This window comes from Scleropages formosus, chromosome 10, assembly GCF_900964775.1.
Source record: "Scleropages formosus chromosome 10, fSclFor1.1, whole genome shotgun sequence".
Taxonomy (NCBI): Eukaryota; Metazoa; Chordata; class Actinopteri; order Osteoglossiformes; family Osteoglossidae; genus Scleropages; species Scleropages formosus.
Genome location: NC_041815.1, coordinates 221,829 through 247,469, shown reverse-complemented (window position 1 = coordinate 247,469; position 25,641 = coordinate 221,829). Strand labels below are relative to the sequence as shown.

General features: G+C 43.0%; 1 protein-coding gene across 1 annotated transcript in view; it reads right to left on the bottom strand.

Annotated features, from left to right (window-relative positions):
• egfem1 (EGF-like and EMI domain containing 1) overlaps nucleotides 1–25,641 on the bottom strand; it is a gene marked incomplete at its 5' end in the record, with an annotated part of 60,431 nt that overhangs the window by 2,677 nt on the left and 32,113 nt on the right. The window contains 22 exon segments of the mRNA XM_029255492.1: nucleotides 1–129; nucleotides 214–342; nucleotides 431–562; nucleotides 1,819–1,875; nucleotides 1,878–1,901; nucleotides 3,120–3,227; nucleotides 8,543–8,671; nucleotides 9,749–9,871; nucleotides 10,832–10,882; nucleotides 11,034–11,159; nucleotides 13,257–13,391; nucleotides 13,505–13,639; nucleotides 13,943–14,071; nucleotides 14,977–15,105; nucleotides 16,744–16,875; nucleotides 16,969–17,157; nucleotides 17,336–17,458; nucleotides 20,439–20,561; nucleotides 20,671–20,808; nucleotides 20,936–21,058; nucleotides 21,386–21,508; nucleotides 21,864–21,989. Of these exon segments, the coding sequence (XP_029111325.1) occupies nucleotides 1–129; nucleotides 214–342; nucleotides 431–562; nucleotides 1,819–1,875; nucleotides 1,878–1,901; nucleotides 3,120–3,227; nucleotides 8,543–8,671; nucleotides 9,749–9,871; nucleotides 10,832–10,882; nucleotides 11,034–11,159; nucleotides 13,257–13,391; nucleotides 13,505–13,639; nucleotides 13,943–14,071; nucleotides 14,977–15,105; nucleotides 16,744–16,875; nucleotides 16,969–17,157; nucleotides 17,336–17,458; nucleotides 20,439–20,561; nucleotides 20,671–20,808; nucleotides 20,936–21,058; nucleotides 21,386–21,508; nucleotides 21,864–21,989 (2,613 nt within the window).

Here is a 25,641-nt window from a genome sequence, read left to right as displayed (position 1 = left end):
CTTGCTCACAGTGCTGTCCCGCACGGCCCGCCGTGCAGCTGCACCTCCCTGTCGCCGGGTGGCACTGCGCTCCATCCCCACAGCGACACGTCAGGTTGCAGTCCTTTCCGTAGCGCCCAGGTGGACAAGCTGAGGAACACACACGAACATGGCTGGTGCACTTGTGCAGTACCTGGCCGCAAGCGTCGGCACCCACCTCGTAGCTCAACTCACCGACTCCGCAATCTGCTCCCAGGAAGCCCGGGGGGCACTCGCAGGTACCAGTGATGCTCTCACAGTGCCCCCCGTTGGCACACTCGCATCTCTTCTTACAGTCTAGGCCGTACGTTCCCTCTGGACACTCTGACAGGAAGAGGGCGGCCGTCATAACTATCGGTGTGAAACGGCAAACTTGTGGACTCCTCTAGGGGATGCTCGGGAGGACCCTTACTGAGCTGGCAGCGGTTTCCATGGTAACCAGGCAAGCATGCACACTCTCCAGTGACTGGACTGCATTGTTGGTGGTCCCAGGGGCACTGGCACTGCTGGGTGCAGTTCACACCAAACATACCTGGTGGGCAGGCTGTAGGGGAATACAGGACATACATATAGGTACACACACACACACACACACACACACACGAGTACATGAGAGCACGCGTGCGCGTGATCCTGCACTGCAACACCCATGCGGACACACACGCATGCCACAGTTCCTCACACAGGCGCATTTGCGAACATCTGAGATGGAATGAGACCCAAACCAGTTTCCATGCGACCGCAGCATTTACTCAAACAGTGTGCGCAGCCGATAAGAAATTGCTCCAGACTAAAGAGGCAATTACACTACTGTCATTAAGTGTGTCTGTGTTCCACATCATTATTCATTTGGGAGACACAACAATATCTCCTGTTTGACTTGGCAGTTTTGCCGTAACGTTTATCAGATGTGCGCCATGAGGAGGAGTACAGGGGAGGGCAATGCTGGGGCTCCCTCCTCTCACAGGCACCCCCACTGAGCCCCGTCGAGCACAGACGCTGCCCACTGTCGAGGTGGCAGGGGCCCCCAGCTGGACACTCACTTCTGTACTCAGCAGACAAGCTGGAGACGTGTGGCCCCCATCGCCACCCGGCTGCATTAACTCAACATCACCCAGAAACAATAATAACGGCCACAATCTGCTCTATACAACACAAGGGAAACATATTATCACATGACTCTGTGCATTTATTATTTATTCAGATGTCCACCCAACTTATACCTTCACACACTGAGGAAGGCCCATGACGGAAACAGTGCTTTTACTGACATTCTGCAAAGCAACCTACCCTTATCTACCCATTTATACAGCTGGATAATTTAACTGAAGTAGTTTAGGGTAAGTACCTCGCTCAAGGGCATAGCTGGGTGTGGGTTTCAAACCTGTGACCATTGGGTCCTAAGGCATTAGCTTTAATCACTATACTACCAGCTGTCTCCAGCACACCCTCACTTTTGTGTTTAAATTTAGTAAAAAGCACATATGTGAAATAATAAATAAATAAATAAATAAAAAAATAAATAAAGAAAGAAAAACTGAATAAAAAGCATATATAGCATATATACACTGTGAGTGCTGGCTTTGTAACTCTTTATTTCAGCATATATATCATAGCGATGATTGTGACACGGTTACTCAAAGAATATTTTTCTTATTGTGTCCAAAATGCAGATGGAATTATATGCATAAAAGCAAAGTTTCTATAATAGAGCCGAGACAACAGGTCTCTCAAACAAGCACAGACACACAATGTAACGTTTGTCACGTTTGACACTCTGTCAGCCAAGGCCACACTGACACACGCCTGTCACATGGTGGCAACTGATACTGTGTTCACACTCGCTGCACTGCTTTTGTCTCCATTGTAACCATCTGGACAGGCTGAAGTCCACCAGGAAGACACCGTTGATATTGACATTGACATTGATGTTGACATTGACGTTGACAATAGTGTTGATGTTGACATTCATTCATTCAGTAGATAGTTTTGTCAACACCTCAGTTTGTTGCCCATTCCTCTGCTCAGAAAGTGGCAGATGTGCCCCCCCAAGCCATCCCAATCATCACAATCCATATCCACTGGATATCCATACCATTAATGGACATTGAGGAACACACATCTGTCACCTGGTCACAGGAGCCCCTGTGCTCATACAGGTATGGCCATACTACCCGAGTGGGCATCCTCAACACAGAAAGCCACATCACATATCACACACACACACACACACTGGGTTGAACTGCAGTCACATCCCCTGAAGACCAACGAAGTGTCACTTGGCAGCTGTCTTTGATTTTTCTGACTTCACTACAGTTTGATTCTGGCTACTGGGGAACCAGCCCACTTCTAGTTCCTCCAGCCACACAGTTGCACCACCCGCTTGTGTGATTGCAGGCGGCACTGTTGCCCAAAGCGCCCATCAGGACAGGCTCGCGGGAGAACCAAAACCCAGATGTGGACGAGAGAACGGGACTCCGGCTCCTCATAATCAAGCATGGTGCAGCAAAGGGACCTCCCCAAACACAGTAGGTGGTGTAGTGGTTAGAGGTGCTGCCTTTGTACTCAAAGGACCCAGGTTCAGACCCCCCCTCCTTGTTGTTGTACCCTTGAGCAAGGTACCTCCCCTGAATTTCTCCAGTAAAAAGTACCTACCTGCACAAACAGGTAAAAAAATCATTATGCGTTCAACATCATGAGTAGCTTTGGAGGAAGGTGTTAGGGAAATACCTGTAAATGGAAATCAAGCAAAATACTCTGCGCAGACGCTTAAGAAACAGACATAATGAGAATATAACAAAGAGTCAGAGAATACTGATGGCACTAAAGCCGTTTTTCAAGTTACTTTTTATAATCACAATAAACACATGGTTGTGTTTATCCCAAATGTACCCCAAATAACGATGCACGCCTCCAGGGTTGTACCCTGCCCACAGATCCCAAAAAAGACTCGAAATATATCATTACTCAGATAATTGTTCGCAAACACATTTGCGATGTATTTAGTCAGACGGTGGCGTGATGGGCTAAGAGCAGCTCACTCACACCCTTTTTTTAATGATGTGGGATCCGTCCATACCCAGAATGCACTGGGCCCCTGCCCAGCTGGGGGGTGCAGGGGCAGGCGTCTGTGATGTGGTCGCAACGGGCACCGTTCCTGCGCTCGCACATCTGGCCACAGTGGAGGCCGTAAAAGGCGCCCGGGCACGCTGCGAGCTGAGATAAAACATCTCCAGTCAGAACCAAAGGGGCAAGAAAAGAGGCCAAGTTGCTCCGGCGTGCCTACCACCTACCAGAAATAAAATATCAAATTGCACTGCGCCTTGCCCCAGCGTCAGCGCTTATTAAATGATCTCATGTCCCACATGTGCTCCGTGTCCACGCCACATCAAAGCCAGGGCAGAGCGAGGGGCCCGGGCCCTGGGGGGCAGACAGGGGGCACCAAGAGCACCGGTAATGGGAGCACCTGCTGAGTCCAGAGCGCTGTTGTCAAGGTCCAGGAACACACCCCAGAACAAAGCTGGGTTACTGCGCAAAGTGCTTCTGCTTCCGCTGCTCCGCGCTCACAGCACTCAGACCTGTTTCCTATTTGTCCTCGAGTGACGGAACGCGCCTGCGAAAAACGCTTCTCGGATCCATGAGGCAGCGAGCAGGGGGAGCCCCTGCCGAATGGTGTAAACGTGCGTTCCGTAGTGTGTACTCGACGGGGAGACCGAGGTAAACGCGGCTCAGACTGACGTGTTCAGGGGTTTTGTCTACATAAGGGATGAAAAAAATTTTGGAGGGAAACGCTGATGAGCGGCAGTAGCTGCCGATGGAGGATGGACAGCGAGCGCAGGACTCAATATGAAATCTGGACTCTGTGCACGGGCCTTGCGCGTCACAGATCGCTCTTCCCCCTTCCTGCACAGACTAAGTGCTGTCCAGTCAAATTCAACTCATAGCTTATGTATCCCCTCTCCCCTCCCACACGGACACTGTTCCTCAGCGTGCAAAACGCAGCAGCCTAGCCGTACACGTCACACTCCAGCTCCCCAAGCGCTGAACATTCAGAACCATGATATTTTTTGGGGCTTTTAGTTTTCTTTGGAGATGTGACAATGCCTTGCTCACAGTTAATGCTGCCCCCAGGTCGCCTCTACTGCGGCTTTGTAGTAACGGCCAGCTGGATGCTGTTTTCTCATTAGAAGGCATTTGACGCTCATGCTGTAATCTGTCCAGCTGTGGCTTTGTGTGTGGCAGTAAACATCTGGAGAAGCTGTAATCCCCTCCGTGACCTCGTGATGTCCTCAGTGGTTCTGTAATGAAGGTCATCGAGTAGTGGGCTGCAAGTGAAACTTTTAACCTTTACACAGCAGAATCCTCCTATCACCCGGGCGCTGCAGAGCCCACCGTTTCCTGCAGTTTGCCACCGGAGGCTTTGCTTCAGTCACAGCAGCTTGTGAGTTTCAGTGTGTCTCTCCTGCTATATATGAGTTACCTGCAAACTGAAAATTTCGAGCCTATCCCAGAACACTTATGAGGAGCTTGGACATCTGCAATATTGAGTTCCAGAAGGGGGAGCTTTTCACTGTGTATGAGTAGAGCACACCAGTGCCCCGCAACTCCTAGGCTTTAGGTTCAGACATAGGATCAAATCTGGCTCAGTCTTTGTGGCTGTTCTCTCAGCACATCTGTGGGTTTTCTGCAGGTGCTTTGGTTTCCTCCCACAGTCCAAAGACAGGTTTCAGGTGAACTGGGAAATCTAAACTACCTGTAGTGTCTCTCTCTCTCTCTCTCTCTCTCTCTGTGAGTGTGAGGTTGTCCACCATATACCTTCCTTTGCATCCTGCATTTTCAGGATAGGCTCTGTACCATTGTGACCATACACTGGAAAAGCAGTTACTAAAAATAGATGCATTTCTGTAGGAACACACAGTGACAATGTGAAAAAATACAAACTCGGTTCACCAAATTATAATGAGAAATAGAAATTTCTAAATCTGATATATACAGTTATTCATCCTTTTTTCCAAAGCATTGGAAATTTTTTTTTTCTAATTTACAGTATATAGTGGGGAAAATTTACTAGAGTGATTTAAGGTAAGTACCTTGCTCAAGGGAACTAAGGCTGGAAGTCGCATTCAAACTGCTGACCGTTAGGTCCAAAGACAACAGCACTCACCACTACAGTACCAGCTGCCCCTGTGTTTAGACTCTTTACAATTCAGAAGCAAATATTTAAAAATGCACTTGTATTTAATTTTCCCATGCCAAATGTCTATTTTAACTTGAATTCCTTGTATAGAAATTCTGCAGTCAGTGAACAAAGGAGCTTATAAATAGGAAAGAAGCTATCACTAACACACCCAGATGTGTTGCTAATGGAGTCAAGTTAATACTACAAACTACACCTTCTGTTCAGGACTTATAAAAAGGAGACTAATAAGAAAAAGCAAGCCACACTATGTCAAATTACCGCTTAAAATATTCCTTGTGATAAATGTGAACTAGACATTATAAAGTGTATCGATTACTTATTTGTTATTCTGTTTAATAGAGAGAAGTTTAATTTTCATTCAATATGATGTATTATGTATTTCATTTGTCCAAAAGCAACTTACACTGCCTGAAACAGGGCACTAATTCACGCACAGATAACTCACCTAAAACATCTAAAGTACTTTGCTGTAATAAAAACAGTTAAGGCTTTAATTTTTACAAAGGTACAAAAAAAAAAAAAAATCTTAAAATGTAGAGTTCCTGTACATGTTATTTTCTCAGATAAATGCCTAAGGTTTTCACGAGGGGGAGACATTGTGCTGAGATATTGTGCGTCACTGGATCCAGCAACCAGTCCAGACCCTCCAACTGTGAAACTGTCCAGCATCGCATTATAATAACTGTCATTCAAGGAAGGGATTTAATTGCCATTATGTAAATGTGCATGCAATAGAAGTCAGGTTCAATTTTCTTTATGAAGCATTTCACTTAAAACTGCTTCAGTGGCTCACTGGAGTAACAATTTTCGTTTAGCATTACAAATTTAGTTTCAGGTCTGATTTATTTGCATTTTTTTGTGGTCCTCTTCAGATGAATTGACAATACAGCCTCTCCTCTACTTACGACCTATGCGACTTACAACCATCCGTACATACGACAGAAAAAAAATACTGTATAAATTTTTTTTTAATAAAAGAAAAATATATGTAAAAATTTAAATTTTGCTTGGTCGTATGTCCAGCGGTACTAACGGCTGTGTGAGTATGATAGTGACCGTCAGAAGATATCCCGGCATTGCGTACATCACAGCACCCCCCCCCAGCTGTCATTCAGTAAGTGCTAATACAACTGATTAATAAAAAATTAGATAATCATGATAGAAATTAAGTAGGATAAAAGAATGTTGTACGGGTATATGACTTCTAGATGCCATGCTAACATATGTCCGACTTACGTCCATTTCGAGATCCGACCGGTCGGTCAGAATGGAACTCAGACGTATGTCGGGGAATGGCTGTATTAAAGCTAGCTAACCTTGAAAAGAGCTTTGGCTTGCTTTAATTGCTGTAGAACCACTCCTGTTATACCTGTTGTACAAGTCCCATAAGACACCATAATCTTGCAAAAATCATTGCAATGAATTATTTTCCCCTTGTACTTAAAAAAGGGAACACACCTTCAAATGCAGTTGTAGTAGTTTTTCCTGTTATAAAGGGGCTGAGTGCACAAACATTCATACATGGGATCAACATCAGAGTGAAGAAAAGATTTTCAAGCATTTTTTCTGCATTTTCCTTTTTACAGTGTTGTGTGATACACTAACTAAAGTCTCTTCCGAGGAACTCCAGTGTTACAGGCAGTATCAGGCATTAGCTGATCAAAATCACGTTAATGAATCTAGACTAAACAAAATGCTTTGTTGAACTGAAATCAAAATCATGAAAAGAATAATAAAACAAGAATCTATTATTTAAAAAAAATGCCTAAATAACAGAGCCCATTCATTTAACACATTATTGAGGTTGCAGCCTAAAGGACTCAATAAATTAACTAATTGTCAAAACAATTTAATTTATAGTTTTTATTTGCTGAAATGCTCCTTCCATGTCTCCTAAATTTTTACATCCTTTTAATCTATTTAAAATGGTGATGGGTCCACTAAATTTTGAAGAATTTTGAATACAATAAATGCACAAGACTGGAAACTTTGACCAAATAGTTGGAACATGACTATGGATGCAGCTGAAATAAGTGTGCGTAACCAGTGGCTTCTTAAATGTTTTAAATAGCTGTTACGCAAGCATCCTTTAATATTCAACACTGAAGAATCAGATGCTGTAAAATGGGAAACAATAAAACTGGTTTTCATAGCCAAAACTCGAGAAAAGTAAAAAAGCAGCAGAGGCAGCTTGTCAGAAAACTATCATCAGAAATTACAGAGGTGACATCACCCAGGGAGTGAATGTTCAATGTTTTAAAGTTCTACGCGTATTCGAACAACATTTCAGTCTGTAATTTAATTCCCTATTAAATTCCACTAAAGCTACTTGTCCTGCATTTTCTTCACCACCAAAACACATTTTAATAATGTAATAACCCGTGCTACTGAGGGGCGCTCCCTTTGAGTGGAAGCAATTGTTGACTGTAAACATCTGCTATGGAAAAGAGCATTCTGGCAAATGAAAATTAGTAGCAACCGTAGACAGGTACAGAAAGGGCGTGAGCACCTGTTTGCTTGTGTAAAAGGTTGATTTGTGGTGCAGGTCCTTGAGGAAAGGGGAACCTACTCATGTGTATGTCTGTTTTGTATTTATTTCTCTGTTTTTAGGGGTATGATCAAGTTTTATACTGTAATTTAGAAGTATTTTATGTGTTTTGAAGGAAGCATGTGTTATGATATGATGACTTCGGTTGAGCTGCTTATAGGGGGGACAGTCCTTTTGTGGGTATGTTGGTGTGGGGAAGACATGGGTCAGTTATATTTTTTGAAGTCAGAAAGGGGATTGTTATGGGAAAGACTTTGTCTTGACAATATATTTTATGTAATAGTTGTTTAGTAATTTTGTTGACCAACTGTAGGAAAATGGTGTTGGGTTTGTTTGATTGTGGATTTTTAATGTATTGTTTTGGTTGTGTGTATTATTGATAACTTTATTAAATAAAGTCTGGAAAAAAAGAAAGAACAGCAATCCCTGATTATATTTTATTGTAGATATTTTAGTAGCAGCATGACTGTTTTTATGAGTTATTTATCGAATAAAGATTTTAAACAGCGAAAGTGACGAATGGAGAAATTGTATCTGTTGCGTTGGACAGTTTGTGGTACCAGACACTTTTAGTGTTCTGGTAATCCATTCTGATCCATTGGAAAAATATTTTTTAAAAAAAGAGCAATCCCTCCTCCTGTACCTACTGATACTTCTTGCCATATGCTTTTGTTCCAAAACTTGTTTATCATGAACAGCTTCTATCTGTCATTTGTCACCCCATTGAAGACCAAACCCGCAGTAGTGTGTGACAACAAGGCCTGCAGGTCACTTACATGTCTCGCAGAAGGTCCCGATCCACCCTGAAGAACATAAGCAGGCTCCGCTCACATGGTCACAGGTGGCCCTGTTCTCACATCGGCAGGTCTGCTCACAACCTGACCCATAAGTCCCTGGGGCACACTCTTCAAGAATCAGGGCACATGCCCGATACGAGACAAAACCACACACACAAATTATTTCTGCTGTAAAAAACAGAAAAGGCAAAGTCCACCTTTTTTTCAGAGTGATTAACAGGAGAACTAGTGTACAGTTAGTACTTTCAGGTGTAATGCAGACACTTGTTCTGATGGAGACTGCAAAATATTCAGGACAGGAGATGTCCCTGCTTTACAGCATTGTTACTGCAGTTTTCCTTTAGATGGGAGAATTTCTATACAGGCATACACCGCATTCTACCCTCCCAGTATCAGTGCTTTCGTTATAACACCTCTTGAAAATTAATACCCTTCTTCACTATCCGCCCTGATCCCTTCCATTATGCCTTTTTATCGAAGCGTCTCGGAAAAAAATGTAAAAATTAGCCTGTAAGGACACATTTTCTTATATTTTTTTACTCAAACTGACAAAAAATGCGACAAAACATATTGTAGCAGCGGCAACGGGAGCGGCAGTTCTCCCATAATGCAGCACTGCCACTGTGCATGGAAGTAGTTGTTGCAAGCATTGTGGGGAGTGATGAGAATGAATGACTACCGTGTTGTTCTGTATTTTGAGAGCTTTTGGTCAGGTCTGGTGTGTGTGTGTGTGTGTGTGTACTCTCTGAAGCGCAATATAGCTCCTGTTTGAATACTTCTGTCTCTCGAGCTGCCTTTCTGTAGCGTCACCAACAGCACAGTACAGGCGAGTTGTTATAACATTTCTGGGCAACTTAAGTAAATATCGTATAAGGTACTGTTTTGCTTTATTATTATTCTTTAAAGTGTTTTGTGTAGTTTTTACAGACATTTGTCAAAGTTAGCTGGGGTTTTTTGGGATGAGATAGAAACCGACTATAACTTTCCGCTTAAGGAATAATGGGAAATGTGCTCCCGCTATTCGCCTTTTCATTATCCACCCCATTTTCAGGAACGGATTAAGGGCGGATGTCCGCCCGTATATCACAGGTCACAAAGTGCTACAAGTTCCTGTGTGAGGCACAATGTATGTGAAGTGTCATCAGTGCCCTGCATTGCCAGCGTGGAGAAGGTGTGGTGTATTACTTTGCTCACAGCGGTCTCCAGTGAACCCTGCCTCACACACACATCGCCCATTCACAGGGTCACATCCCAGGTCACCGCTGGCACACTGGCACTGGTGTGAGCACCGTTTCCCCCAGGATCCCACTTCACAAACAGCAAAGAAAGAAACAAAGAGGGACAGGAAGTGCCTCTTAAAAAGTACATACACACTTCTATGTAAAAATATGCACATGTATGTAGAAACAGAACCTCTTACTGTCATCCAGATAGGAATTACACATACGTTGACTGAAACCACTTATCCCATGCGGGGTGACAGCGAACCAGAGCCTAACCCACCAGCACAGGGTGCAAGGCTGAAGGGGGAGGGGACACACCCAGGACGGGATGCCAGTCCATCACAAGGCACCCCAAGCAGGACTTGAACCCCAGACCCACCAGAGAGCAGGACCCAGTCAAACCCACTACACCACCATGCCCCCTAGATAGGAAGTATTTTTGTTTAAAAAAAGTTTCTTATTATTATAAGCACACCACTGTTAATCTTGATTTATAGACAAACAGGATTACAGACACCCCTTGATTTATGCAAATAGACCGTTCTTCAACCCCTTACATAAGTCAAAATTTACATATGTCAAATTCACCTCTCCCTCCATTACAGAGCCAAGCCTTCTCATTTCCTTTGCATTTTTTGCAGACACTGCTATAAAAAAAATTACACAATTCTCTAGTAAATGTCAGACATAGGCCTAGTCAATGAAATAAATTTTTAAATTTCTATAAAACGTAAATTTAATTAAAAAAGTACACTGCATACAGTACGCGTACGGTATTGTACTGTGCGTGCTCACCTTCTATCTAGTAGTATGCTGGCACAAAATTTACGTATGTTGGCTTCCCCCTCCTCCCCCACCATTCAACATAATAACATTAATAATTTTTCCATCTCAGTTATTGCACCTTTATGTCTTTTTCGTTATTATTGTTGTTTTCATGCTAGCTGTTCCTTTCACATGCTCCTTTACACGTGCAGCATCCTTTACTATCGTATTTATGTTCGATACGGTTACTGTGCTATAGACGATAAACTTTGTTGCACACTGAGGACACAAAGGAACTGGCACTTGATGCGCCTCAATCCCTCTGGACAGTGTGCAGCATTGAGTGCTGTGTTGACCAAAGTGTAGTAAGGCAGTCGCCAGTCTATGTCAGTGCATGTCTAATGCGTTTTTTCACAACAGTACCTTGTAAAGCAGAATCAAGTTTAAAAAAAAAAAAAACTGTGCCAGTGGTGTGGTCTCACCTTTCTCACATGCTAAACCAGTCTTCCCTGCAGGACAAACACACTGGCCGGTCTGCGGGTCACACGGTGCGCCCCCACAATCACATGTCATTTCACAGTTTACCCCAAAGTGTCCATGATCACAGGCTGCCAAAAGCACACAGACAAAGAGAATGGTGGTAAGCATTTTGATAGGGTAATGCATTTTATTTTTTAAATCCAAACCTGACAGCTTCAATCCGACAGCAGGAAATCTTCCATTACTTCTCCCCAGTTTAAAGATCCATAAAAGATGGATGATTCATTTTCTTTTAAAAGGAACCAAAAAGCAGGTCTGGGCAAGACATTAACTCTGAAACAGCACCGAGTGTTATCTTGCAAGGTCTTTGAAAGAAGCATGGTATGGCTAAAGCAAATCTGAGTAAAGTTATTAAATAACCCTACTTAGTTCTTCTGAGGAGTGATTCTCTAAAACTGGACAGAAGCTTCATGTTCTCAACCTAAAAAGAGAATCTGAAAAGAACCATTGCAATGATACACACAACTATGGAAACATTTTGTGTTTTGCTGTTGTAACATACAGTGCTGCTTGAAATTATGCAAACCCCTTGTGTCCCACAGTTTTACCGCAAAATCGTTATTTAATCGGAACCAGCTTTTCTCAACTGACATAACGGGTGTAATTCCATATGTTGCTTTAGAGAAACTTGTAGCATCCAGACGTGACACTGGCAGAGACACGGATTACTGTAACATCCGAACACGGGGGCGAGGGGTGGCGATCTCAGCTGCAGAGTGATACATAAGTATGACTTAGGAAACAAAGTGCAGATGTGATAGAATCAACATGGAACCAAGTGATGTAGTGAGTCCTTATTTACAAGGACCTAAAGTGAAAGAGAAGAACTGGGACTAGGACACAGAGAGAGGCTGTACAAGACAAGGCTAAAACATGGGACTAGGAATAGACAAGGCAGAAGATTGGGAGGGGAACAAAAACAACCATGGGAACTTGGGGAACAGATGAGTGAACCAGGAAAGCTATGGTAGCAGGTAACACTGTTTCGAGGTAGAAAGCTATTAGGAACATCAGATGCAGGGGTGTCAGATTTCAGGATTTTTTTAAATGAGTTGGCACAGGAAGGGGGGTGCGGTAGCGCAGTGGGTTGGACCACAGTACTGCTCTCCGGTGGGTCTGGGGTTCGAGTCCCGCTTGGGGTGCCTTGTGATGGACTGGCGTCCCGTCCTGGGTGTGTCCCCTCTCCCTCTGGCCTTACGCCCTGTGTTGCCGGGTAGGCTCCGGTTCCCCGTGACCCCGTATGGGACAAGAGGTTCTGAAAGTGTGTGTGTGAGTGAGTTGGCACAGGGGTCAAGAACCAGTAGGGTGGGGCTACATTTTACAAAACCCCACATTTCAGTGTTTACCACTTTATTGTGTAGCCTATTTGGGGAAAGTGATTGTGCCTTTAATCTTGAAAACAATATGAAAAACCAATATTGTCTATTTTCTATTTCTGCGGTTGTGCACCGCTGCTGAATTACATGAGAAAGCTATTCACTTGTCTGTCCAAGTTACGTTAACTAACTAACTACATATTATGGTGGGACTCTTCGGAGCTTTTGAAGCCATTACACCCGTGAGGGTCGTCTTTACTAGTAGGGCAATCGAGGTTTCAGTAGCCTTTCGCCGTGGGTAGGCTACATCTCTGTTGCTGTTATCTGGAGTTCACCTATGCATATTGCAGCAGAAAATGACAACACCCGAGTCCACATACTTCAAAATATATAATTGAGTGTGTTCATACCATGAACAGAGACATGGTCTGTCGTCGAGTCGTGACTCTCCTCCTGTTTGAAAAATGCGATACCTTGATTCCGCATCGAAAATCATGCAGCTATTGACAGCGCTCTGATCCAAGTCTAGTGCAATGGCATTGGGGGGCCACTGGGGGGCCAATCATATTTTTTTGGGGGGGTGCCACCCCGTACCATCCCTTTAGACACTCCCCTGAACAGGTGCACTCATTTTATGTGTGTAGTAGCGACACGGAAGTAATGCAGGTGCAAAACAAGTGAACCCCAAGTTGTATTGGTTAAACCAAGTAGCTAAGTAGAATCAGGTGTGTAAATCATAATCATTTATTCATTTTATAAGTTTATTCTAATATTTTATACAAGAATAATAACCATCCCTGTGGGGTTCAGATACTTTCAAGCAGCACCGTATCTTTAAAACAGACTCACCCAGTTGACATCGCTCCCCATGAAGTCCTGCGGCACATTTCTGGGAACACTCTCCAGTCTTGGGATCACACAGTATACCAACAGGACAGATGCATCTCTGTGTACAGCCTTCTCCGTAAAACCCAGAGTCACACTCTGGAGAAGGCCAATGGCACACATTGAACATTATGGGGACATTACGATTACCTTAAAGACCAATCCATGCACTGGTCATACCCATTGTCTATGGGTGTTTGTGTGAAACATACCTAACTGACACCTGTTTCCATGGTAACCAGGCTTGCAAGTACAAGAGCCATTCTTCGCATTGCAACCCACAGAGTTCTCCACCACACAGCTGCATTCCTGTGAACATCCTGCTCCATGCGTCCAGCTGGGACAAGCTATGGAAAGCAGAGAGGGTTTAACACCTGACATCTTAACCAGCTGATCTTTCTACTCGGCTGACCTAGGCTTAATTAGCTAAACAGACAAAGGCTAAGAACATCATATTCTATCTCCTACACTGAAAGAAAATGTTGAAACTTGAAATTTCCTTGTCTTTTCATAAGCAGGGCTAAACCATTCCTCTTCATTAAGATATTTGATGGTTCTCAATTACCATAATTCGTACTTTAGGAAGAATGAAGTCCACAGACTCCTTGTATGATGCTGTGGGGAGGGACCAAGGGTGGTTTCATACTTACCTAAATGACAGAATCGTCCGTACAGCCCTGGGTCACACAGACAGACCCCATAGAGACGGTGACAGGGGATGTTGCTGGGACAGTTACATCTCCGGATACAGTTTTGTCCAAAAAAGCCCTGTGGGCACCCTGTAAGCATGCCGTCCCACAGAATATTGACCCGTCCACTGCCACATGAGACAGGTGATCAGCATAAAAACCATGCTTGTTAAAGCTCTTAAACTTGTATACATTCAAGGAGACCTTAGTGAGTTTTAGCAGAATGTTATAGGTACAAATTAAATGAGAAATGCTTTTAAATGGTATTCCAAATAGCTGCAACACACACACACACACACACACACACACACACACACACACACACACACACACACACAAGGACCAAACTTGGACTTACATTTATATGGACACTGGCCATTTACATTGGACACACACATACTGTGGGAAATTTAGAGTCACCAATCCTGAAATACATGTCCTTGAACCACAAGAGGAACCCGACACTTTAAGTGCACTATACATAGAAGTATGGGGAGAGCTGAATGAGCACAGGTAGACATACAGTATGAATAATAATAATAATAATAATAATAATAATAATAATAATAATAATAATAATAATAAAACCCATATAGAATTGTACAGTAATTAATAAAGGGCATCTATTTTGTTATGCTCTGTTATGATGAGTAATGCGAACTATCAAAGTAATTGTCCATTTTAATGGTATTTGATGATATTTTAGCATAAACTGGTGTCAGTTCTGGGGCTAAGGAATGCCCAGAAACTGTACAATTGAAACTAACGACAGTTACGTCCCCGAGTTATAAGAGTTCCTGTTACAAAGAGTTTGCCAGTAATGCATTGGCTTCGTAATGGAGGGGAAGAGTGCGTTTAATGAGCACAAATTTATGAGATATTATTTACTGAAATTGCCACAAGAAGGAAGACATGTGAGAGGTAGTGTCTTTCATGTCCTAATTTCAGCCTCACGAGTGCGTTCTTTGCAACATAGTCAGGGTAGACAGTCCTACCGGCTTCACAGAAGTTCCCCTCAACACCTTGGGGACAGTGACACCGTCCAGTCACGGGGTCGCAGGTTCCTCCATTCTTACACAGGCAGGTACTGTTACAAGCTGACCCAAAGGTTCCCTGAGGACAAGCTGAGGAAGAAAGGAGCACAACAGCGCCAGGGTTTCCTTAACTACTGAAGTAGACTTGTTCACCACAACACTAATGTCAGAATTTCAAACTAACCTAACCTGCATGTCTGTTATGTGTTAAGGTGAATATTAGCTTCTGAGTTACATTTATTTGTCACCAAGAAGTAATGATATTACAGGGAAGAGGAGATATTTTGCATATTATGTAAACAGGATTTATTAAGTCTATTTACATTAATAATTTAAAAGGTTACATGTAGATGGAAGTGTATGGACAGTTGGTAGTGCATTGGTTGGAGTCACTGCCTTTAGATGTGAAGATTTCAGGTTTGATCTCCAGCTGTAGTAGCCTTCAGCAAGATGTTTACCCTAAATTGTCCAGCTGTATAAATGTGTAAATAATTGTAAGTCATGTTGGAGAACAGTGTCAGATAAATCTACGTGTAATCTATCAGTCAACACAACTACTCTAAAACGATGGCTCCTTGCTTTGAAATACCAGGGGACTGTCCAATATCCCATTTTGCAGTTATTCTTTGCTTTGGGAATCATGGAGAGATTTCAGGTTCTGTGTTGTAATTTGTGGTGTAGTTGTGCAGTGGGTTTGACTGGGTCCTGCTCTCTGGTGGGTTTGGGGTTCAAGTCCCACATGGGGTGCCTTATGACACACTGGTGTCCTGTCCTGTCCTGGGTGTGTCCCCTCCCCCTCCTGCCCTATGTGCTGGGTTAGGCTCTGGCTCCCTGTGACCCTGCATGGGACAAGTAGTTTCAGACTGTGTGTGTGTGTGTGTGTGTGTGTGTGTGTGTGTGTGTGTGTGTGTGTGTGTGTGTGTGTGTGTTCATTTCAGCCTGTGGTGTTCAGTCCCAGTCTAGGCACCTGTTCATCTTCTAATTAATTAACACCAAACTGGGTATCTAACATGGGAGTGTGGTGGTGCAGCAGGCTTGGCCAGGTCCTGTTCTCTGGTGGGTCTGGTGTTTGAATCCTGCTGGAGGTGCCTTGAGACAGACTGGTGTCCCATCCTGGGTGTGTCCCCTCTGTCCCCTCCCTCCCCAGCCTTGCACCCTGTGTTGCAGGGTTAGGCCCTTGTTTACTGCAACCCTGCTTGGGCTAAGCAGTTTCAGCCTGTGTGTGGGGGCATCCAATGTGCTTTTGTGCTCCTCCGTTATTTCTCAGTGATTTGTCTTAGGTTTTGCAGTGGAACATTAATTTTCACATTGTGTGTTGCTGACTCAACACAATAAAAATAAAAAGAAATAAAAGAAAAATAAAGTAAACAAATAAAAATAAAATTAAGGTTTTATGACCTAATTATGTGGGAAAAGCTAAATAGACCAGACTATATAAACTAATGGGCATGAACAATTGCTATGAATTAACATATTTGCAAAATACAACATTAAAATATCTTTATGTGTGCAATAAATGGATGAAAAACGGATTGCCTATAAAACCCGGTAATGCACATTGACGTGCAGTAAAATGTCAGTTGGGGTAGGTGCCTGCAGTACTACACCTGTGTTTCGTCTAAGTTTAAAAATGATAGCAAGCTACTCTCAGGATCTGTTTATGAAAGCAAGATCAGAGCTGCCATTAAACTTAGAGGAGTCTGACATTAAGTTTCAGGGAACACTCACTCTTGTTGCAGACAATGCCAGTCCACCCTGGCAGGCAGTCGCATCGGTCTCCCTCTACAGCACAGACTGCCCCATTCTCACAATCATCACAGCTCAGAGCACATTCCTCACCAAAGCTGCCATCCAAACACACTGCAAAAGGACAGAAGTGCACACCTCAGCTTGTCTTGTTTCGTTTCTACTGAGTATGTTGAGATCCATTGCTATGAAGCGGTTCTGCTGTACCACTTTTGCTAGCAAGCCTGAGCTCTGCTCGGAGGTCATCCTCGCCCTCGTCGTCTTCATACGAGTGTAGATCCGCACTGTAGTGCAGAAGCTGCGGAGTTTGCCGCAACAGCAAGTCTGGCAGGCGCAACACCTCCAGCTCTTCCTCGTCCCCATCTTCATCTATGTCAAGTTCGCTGTTGTAAAGAGCTGGACAACACAAGTGCGAATTGGAGCCTGCAATTTTGCATCAACACACTTTGCATTGGGATTCTATCGGGATGTGTGTTGAATCCACACCACCAGGACCTCACACTAAATCATTTCCCATCCATCTAGGGCAATCCATCACATACCATCCCTCCCGCAGCGCAGGAGAAGTACTCACGGACACAAGAGCGCTGGTCGTAGTCCAGGCGGAACCCTGCTCTGCAGATACACTCAAAACTTCCAAGGGTGTTTACACAAAAGTGGTCACAGCCAGAATTCCCAGCAAGACACTCGTCCACATCTGGAAATGAAAAATTTATTACACATGCTGACATTCACAAAGATATATATGCATCACAAATTTTTTCAGCAAGATGTGCTTATTTATACTCATACTTGAAGTGTACATTCTGTTGATATACAGTGCTGTGTGAACGTATGTGAACCGTATAGGGGTGGTTATTTTTATTGCAAAATATTACAATGGAGTTATAAAATCTAAATCTTAAATCTTAAAATAAACTTATAAAATGAATAAATGACTATGATTTATGCATCTGATTCTGCTTACCCACTTAGTTCAACCAATGCAACTTGGGGTTCACTTATTTTTGGACCTGCACTACTTCTGTGTTTCTACTACACACATGATTTTCTCTAAAGGAACACGTAGAACTGGTCAGTACACACTTATTATGTAATATGAGAAAGACTGCTTGTGATTAAATAACCATTTTGACATAAAACTAAGGGACACGGGAGGTTCACATACAGACACCCCTCAACTGACTTAAACAGACTGCTCTTCAACCCCTTACGTAAATCAAAAGTTACATATGTCAGATTCCCCCCTCCTATCCCACCATTCGACATAACAACATTAATGATTTTTCCATCTCAGTTATTGCACCTTGACTTTTCTTCATTATTGTTGTTTTCATGCTAGCTGTTCCTTTCACGTGCTCCTTTATACATGCAGCATCCTTCGCTATCGTATTTATACCTGATACAGTTAAACCTAGTCCTTGTGCTATAGATGATAATCTCTGTCCACCAGAATTGCTGTAAACTTTAACCCCATAATTGATAAGGCAAAAAACAAATTCAATCTTTGGTTACAAAGGGACCTGTCTTTAAAAGGGCGGGTCCTTCTGTCCAAAGCACAAGGTATTTCCAGGCTCACTTATGTTGCCTCTTCAGTACAGTACATTTAGACAGCAAAACTGCTAAAACAACACACCAAATGCTCTTCAATTTTCAGGGGAAAAACTGAGTCCACTATATCCGGAAGTCTGTTGTTATTAACTCATATAAGAATGGTGGGCTTGATTTGTTCTTGACTTTTCTACCTTGAATTTGACTCAAAATTAACTGTATGAAAAAAACTTCTGAGAAATTATGCCTCCATATGGAATTTCATTCTGAAATTTGTTTTTGACCAAATCGGCGATCTCTCATTCCTTCTGATGTGCAATTACAATATAGAGAAGTGACCTGTTCAGCTGTCAGCCTTTCACCAACAGGTGCTATTGGCATGGAAGTTAATTTACAAGCACAATTTTTCTCCACGTCGGTACAATAGTTGGAACAATGGTGAGGTCCTGTATAGGGGTAAGAGTTTTTTTTTTGAGGAGTTCGTTTGACAGGAATATCCTTCTGCTGGGCCAGTTCACGACCTCACAGAAAGATCTTATGAGCGACACTGAATTTGTGTCATATTTTTGGTTTTGTGTCACAAAGAAAGAGCTTGGCCTGGTAACGAAGGCTATTCCTAATGGTTCTGTGACTGTACTTAAAGAGGTTTCTTACCCTGCTGTTGTTTCTACAGCGAATCCGGTCGATACTCCTTGTGGAAGGATCTGTTTCTCAGTCTTTCAGAAATAATAACGGAGCTGTTTGTTCTATGTTTCAGAAACAAGTTGCCACCTTACTTTATGTCACTGTTTATTGGAATACCTTTGTTAGCAATGCCCCATGGGAGAAAGTTTGGCTGTTGACGCACAAATACTGCTTAACAAACAAGGTTAAGGAAATCTATTTCAAGATTATACACAAATTCTACCCTGTAAAGCATTTACTCGGAAGATTCAAGGATGGGATAGATGTTAATTGTTCTTTTTGTAACCTGCACCTCTAGTACTGCTATTATGCCGAAAAACTATGGTGAGATGCCTCTAAATTTGTGATTGATAAACTGTATACGGATTTTCTTCTGCATTATGAATATGTAGTGTTTGGATTCTTACATTTTAATATAAGTACAGAGAAACAGGCATATATCATTAATTTATTGATCATTTCGGCCAAATATCATACACACAGGTCCAAATTTGCTAATAAAAAAGCTTTTCTGTTTTTCTTAAAGAATTTAAGCAGTATATAAAGACTTTTGAGGAGTTTTATAATAAGGCCATTAAGACTGTACATGATTGTAATATTTTAAAGGTGTTGATAAAATGTCTCTGATTATTGGAGTGTTTTATAATTTTTTTGTGTTTTTATTTTTATTTATGTACTTATCTCTTTTTCTTTACTTCCCTCCTGGCTAGGTTTGATTGTTCTGGGTTAATGTTCTTGTGTGTTTGAATAACTAAAAAAAAAAAAAAAAGATAATCTTTGTCCGCCTGCTGGGAATTTTTTGATAATCTCAATTTACATAAGTCACACACACACACACACACACACACACACACACACACACACATACACACACACACACACACACACACACACACACACACACATATTCAGAACCACTCGTCCCATACGGGGTCGCGGGGAACCGGAGCCAACCCGGTAACACAGAGCGTAAGGAGAGGGGTGCCTGTACTTCCAAGCAGTACTGTATGTAATTCTAATAATGAATAAGATCTATACATAGTAGTAATTTTACTGAGGTAAAGCATAAATTTTTGTATTCTATTCCACATTCGTGGAGAGCGTGGGTGCATGGTGGGTTTGGCCAGTGCCCGTTGTGTGACAGGTCTGGGATTCGAGTCCTGCTTGGGTGTCCTGCGGCTGACTGGCTTCCCATTCAGGGTGTGTCTTCTCCCCCCCTTGGCCTTGCACCCGGTGTTGCCGGGTAGGCTCCAGCTCGCCACGATCCTACTTGGGACAAGCGGTTGTTGACATTGGTTGGTTGGTTGGTTATTCTATATTCATGTTTCCAGCTACGATATATTCTATTCAGGTGAAAGTACAGTAGATCATAGGAGCAGATGGTTCAAAAGCAGGTGGAGGCGATCCTGAGAGGAGAGCTCACATTACTGATGCGCCCTTACCCTCACAGCTACAGCCATTGCTGTGTAGTGTGTATCCAGCCTTGCAGCTGCACTCATAGCCCCCAGGGTAGTTCCTACAGAACTGGCTGCAGCAGGCCTCACCACTCTCACACTCATCCCTGTCTGTGGGAACAAGCAGGAAGCAACACTTCAACTGAACAAGAAGCTGTTTGAGAGACTCTATGAAACAGACTTAGGCACACAGATGATGTAAGTGCTAGGAAATACCAACCTACACAGTTTTTCCTGTCTGTAGTGAGTTCATAACCATGGTTACAGGCACACAGGGGGCCATTACTGGTGTGTTCACAGGTGTGAGAGCAGCCACCATTGTTGTTCTCACAGCTGTTGACAATCTCCATCTCAATTCCTTGGAAAGAAAATAAAAGAGGAAGACAGAAAGTATTGGCCACCCAAAGATTTCCTACAAAGGATTATTTATCCCCATCCAGCAAAGCTTTCAAAACGATATGGTTTTGGCTTGGAGCTTTACTTACGGTAGCACTGATTCCCATCAGACCCCAACTCGAATCCAGGGTCGCAGACGCATTTGAACGAGCCGAGGATGTTGACACAGCGATGAGTGCACTTAGCTTGCCCCAAACTGCACTCGTCAACATCTGGACGTTAGACATACAGTGACAAAGCCTTAATGGTGTCTTACAAGATCCCATATGAAGTGTGAAAGGGAACAGAAATGAAAAGTGATAGCAAGTTCCCGACAGTTCAGCGATAAACCTTTTCAAAGTTTTTATTTCAGCTAGGTTGACTCTACTGAGGCATTTAGATAAAACTAATATTCTCAGGTGACTTCACCTTCACCCCAAAGGGGTGAACTGTTAGGAGCCGCAATGTGTGTTAAATGAATAACTCTAAATCTCAGCACTACCCACTGCAGTTAAGGTGTGTGTATTACTGCAGCATAAGTGTGTGCTCGTGAAACTAACCCTCACATCCTTTGCGGTCAGCGGCCCGTCGGTAGCCGGAATGGCAGCTGCACTCAGGCTGGCCACGTTCGTTGCTGCAGAGTTGAGCACAGCCGCCATTCTGCTCCATGCAGGGGTCTCTTACTGCACAGTCCCAATAAAAGAAGTGAGAAAAGCACAGACCAGCCAGGTGGAAAGGGTCAGCACCCCCGAAGACACATGCTGATTTCCCGAGTTTATTTTTCTGCTGTACAGTAATAAATGATAGTGATTCGGTATACTGTAAATAATTACACTGAAAATAAAAACCTAATGCTAATGGTAACTTATTTGTATGGTGCTGTCTGAGGGACTGTTTTGTCCACTCACTGTATTTATTGTGTCATGTATCTGTACCTGTTTTCCTAATCTGTTCAATAAACGTGCTTCATTTATACAACAGCAATATGAACAAATGACTTTTAATCTCTGCCCTCTTGCCCTCAAGGGGAGCACTTACGCTCACAGTGCTTTCCATCGCTCTTGAGCTGGTAGTTTGGCCAGCATGCACACTTGTAGTGGTTATCACCCATGTCGACACACCTGTGTTCACAGCCCCCATTCTTTACAAAGCAGGAGTTCAGCGCTAAGGGTGAAATACAGGAACATGAATCCATCTGTTTCAGTCAGGACCTTCCTCTCCAGCTTGTACACCTGTTCTTCATAAATCGGGGTTAACTCATTCACTGAAATGCTTTCTTCTGGAAAACATTGATTGGTTCCCCGATTAAAAATATGTCACCTAAAATAAATTAAAATAACAAAATAAAAGGAATGTTAAAGTATTACATTTACATTTATTTATTTAGCAGACACTTTTTTCCAAAGCAACTTCCAGTGAGGTGCTAACAGTCCACACACCTTATTCACCAAGGTTACTTACACTGCTAGATACACTACTTAAAATGGGTCACTCATCCATACGTCAGTGGAACACACACTCTCTCTCACTCACACGCTATTGGTGAACCTGAACAGCATGTCTTTGAACTGTGGGAGGAAAGCGGAGCACCCAGAAGAAACCCACACAGACATTGGGAGAACATTCTCTGGCTCACCTAGACAATAAAAACTGCTATGCAAGGCTATTATTTGTGGACTATAGCTTGGTATTTAACACTGTCATCCCGACCAAGCTGATCCACAAACTACTAGGACTGGGACCGAGTGCCACATTGTGCAATTGGATCCTGGATTTCCTCACCGACAGACCCCAGGGTATGCGGATTGGCAATAATACCTCCTCCCTACTGATCCTCAACATTGGCACTCCACAGGGAAGCGTCCTGAGCCCAGTGCTATATTCCTTGTTCACACATGACTGTGTGACCAGGCACAGCTCCAACACCATCATAAAGTTTGCTGACGATACCACCATTGTGGGTCTGATCACCAACAACGATTAGACGGCCTACAGAGAGGAGGTGAGGCTCCTGGCAGAGTGATGACAGGACAACAACCTCTCTCTCAATGTCAGTAAAATTAAGGAGCTGGTGATTGACTTCAGGAAACAGGATACGGCTTATGCACCCATCTACATAGGAGGGGACATTGTAGAGAGGGTCAACAGCTTCAGATTCCTAGGGGTCACCATCACTGCCAAACTCACATGGACTGACCGCACAGCATCAACCATCAAAAAAATCCATCAACGTCTCCACTTCCTCAGGCATCTGAAGAAAGCCAGGATGACCACTACAGTCCTCACCACTTTCTACAGGTGTGCTGTGGAGCCCATCCTCACAGGGTGTATTACATCCTGGGGTGGCAGCTGCTCCATACAGGACAAGAAAGCCCTACAGAGGGTGGTCAAAACAGCTCAGGAAATCATCGGCACACAGCTACCAGCAGTCCAGGACACCTACACCATACGCTGCCTCAGAAAGACGATGCGCATCATGAAAGATCATAGTCACCCCGCACGGGCACTTTTCTCCTCTCTGCCGTCTGCAAAGCGGCTGAGGTCTATTCGAACCCGCACTGCTAGATACAGGAACAGCTTTTACCCTACTCCTGTAAGAGTATACAACACTCACAAATGTGCCACCTTTTGTAACTAGAGTTGAACTGCTCCTTCCAAGCACATTGGTAGATTACACTGTCACTTTAAGCATTCTCACATTCTGAGTTCTCTGGCTGTCTACTATTATTTATTATTATTATTGTTACCGTTATTTACTGTTATTAGCATTACTCACTGTCATTGTTTTGTTTTGTGCAGCATTTCTGTTGTTTTTTGTCCATAGTCTGTGGAGAAGCATTGAAGAAGAATTTCATGATACTTGTACACGGTACTTGTACCTATGACAATAAATTTGAAACATGCAAACTCAACACAGACGGAGCAGGGATCAAACCCACGTCCTCTTACACCACCCAGGCGCTGTGAGACAACAGCTACTCGCTGTGTCACCATGCCGCCCATGTATGGTAATAATAACATGAAGATATGCTGTAATATTTGTAAAAATAAATTATTTATAGCCTGTCTTTTAACTGTAATAACCACTTGCCTTGCACAAGATCATGGTGGTCCACAGTGACTTGTTTTCTTTAAAATCTACTGGTGGAAACAACCCAATACAGACAACAGGGTTTCTTTGGAAAATTTTTATTGCTCATTCTTTTTGATTAATTTGTTGAACTGTTCTGTTTTGTACTGCTGTGCAAGGCAGCTTGAAAGTTGTGCAGCAGCTGCATTAAACTGAGACTTAATTCTTCCTTTTAAACTTTCCGCTGGCTAAAAAAACGAGAGCAGAGCAACTGACGTTGTTACATCAGCTTTTTCCAGTCTTTTTGGAAGTATAATGACCACGTAATGGGCCAAAAAATGCTGGTGTAATAAATAGTATTCTTTTCACTTCCACACCTGCACCGCAATCAACAGCACCTGACGATGATCAAGCGCCTGATGACAATTAGAGCATTTGGCTTTAAAAGACCCTCCTCTGTTCCTTAGCACTTCCGGAATCTCAATGAGACAACTGTCCTCCTCAGCGCTTATGCCCTGATCTCCTCTTTTCTAAGTCCCAGTTCTTCGTTCCCTGGCTTCTGACCATTTGCCTCGTCTCCTGACTACGTCCATGGATCCTCGCTCCCACTCTGACTGCCGATCGACCGACTCTTTGCCAGTCCCTAACAATAAGAACTTGCCTGACCCTCAGTTCCTGACAAATGATCCTGCACTTGAGTCCAGCTGTCCCCACGTCCTCTGTTCCGTGTGACAATTCTATGAAAAATGGTATACACTTGTACCTTAACTTACAAACACAACTGGGAACAGAATTCTGTTCGTAACTCAAATTGTTTGCAAATCAATCAGGGATAGGTTGCAGGAGAAGAAAAGTTGAATGCAAGAGAGCACAGAAAGCAAAACTAGCACAGTTCACGAGAACTAGCAGTTTTAGATTTACATTCCAGAAGGTAACGTTTGCAAATCAATTTAGGGTAATGAAGGAACAAAGGTTAAAAAGCTAGTAAAAAATTGGTTCTCTGAAATTCTCCACAACACACAAAATCAGAATATCACTCTACAAATTCAGAACATGGTGGAAAAACTTTCACTGTTCAAGTTCATTAAAAAGCCATTAAGGTGACTGGAGAGCATTCCTTCAGGGGATGAACCCAGTCCTCCACTAAGTGTATTTCCATGCCTGTCATCCATGGTGATTTATTAACATGCAGAATTTAGAAGCCAGAGCTCTTCTTTTAGAGTACCCTAAAGAAAAATGTGATGACACAGCCAATTTGTAAAAGAGGAAGAGACTTTATATATAATGATGGCTTAAGCAGACTCACAACTGGTTGGACTACCCCCTTCACTCATATACCTATTTCAAGCGTTCACAGACCAGCAAAATGTTTCATAAAAACATGTCTAATGTTCTGAGCGGATACCTCAGTCCCTCAGAGGCACCTTACACGTGTAGCACAAATTCCTGGATGTGCATCCATCATTTGAACTCTGTTTACACAGAGAAAGCGTGCATGATTATATATAATATATAATCGGAATACAGAATTCAGTACCAACAAGTTGCACTTTCTCTGTTCCTAGAAATTAGTACATTTCTGGAGAAATTTACATAACATTTATTCATTTAGATGACACTTTTCTCCAAAGAGACTTACTACATTATTCACTTTTTTTATTCACTTAGCAGACACTTTTCTCCAAAGCGACTTACAATGGATACTATATACCGTTACTAGCCCACACACCTTATTCACCAAGGTGA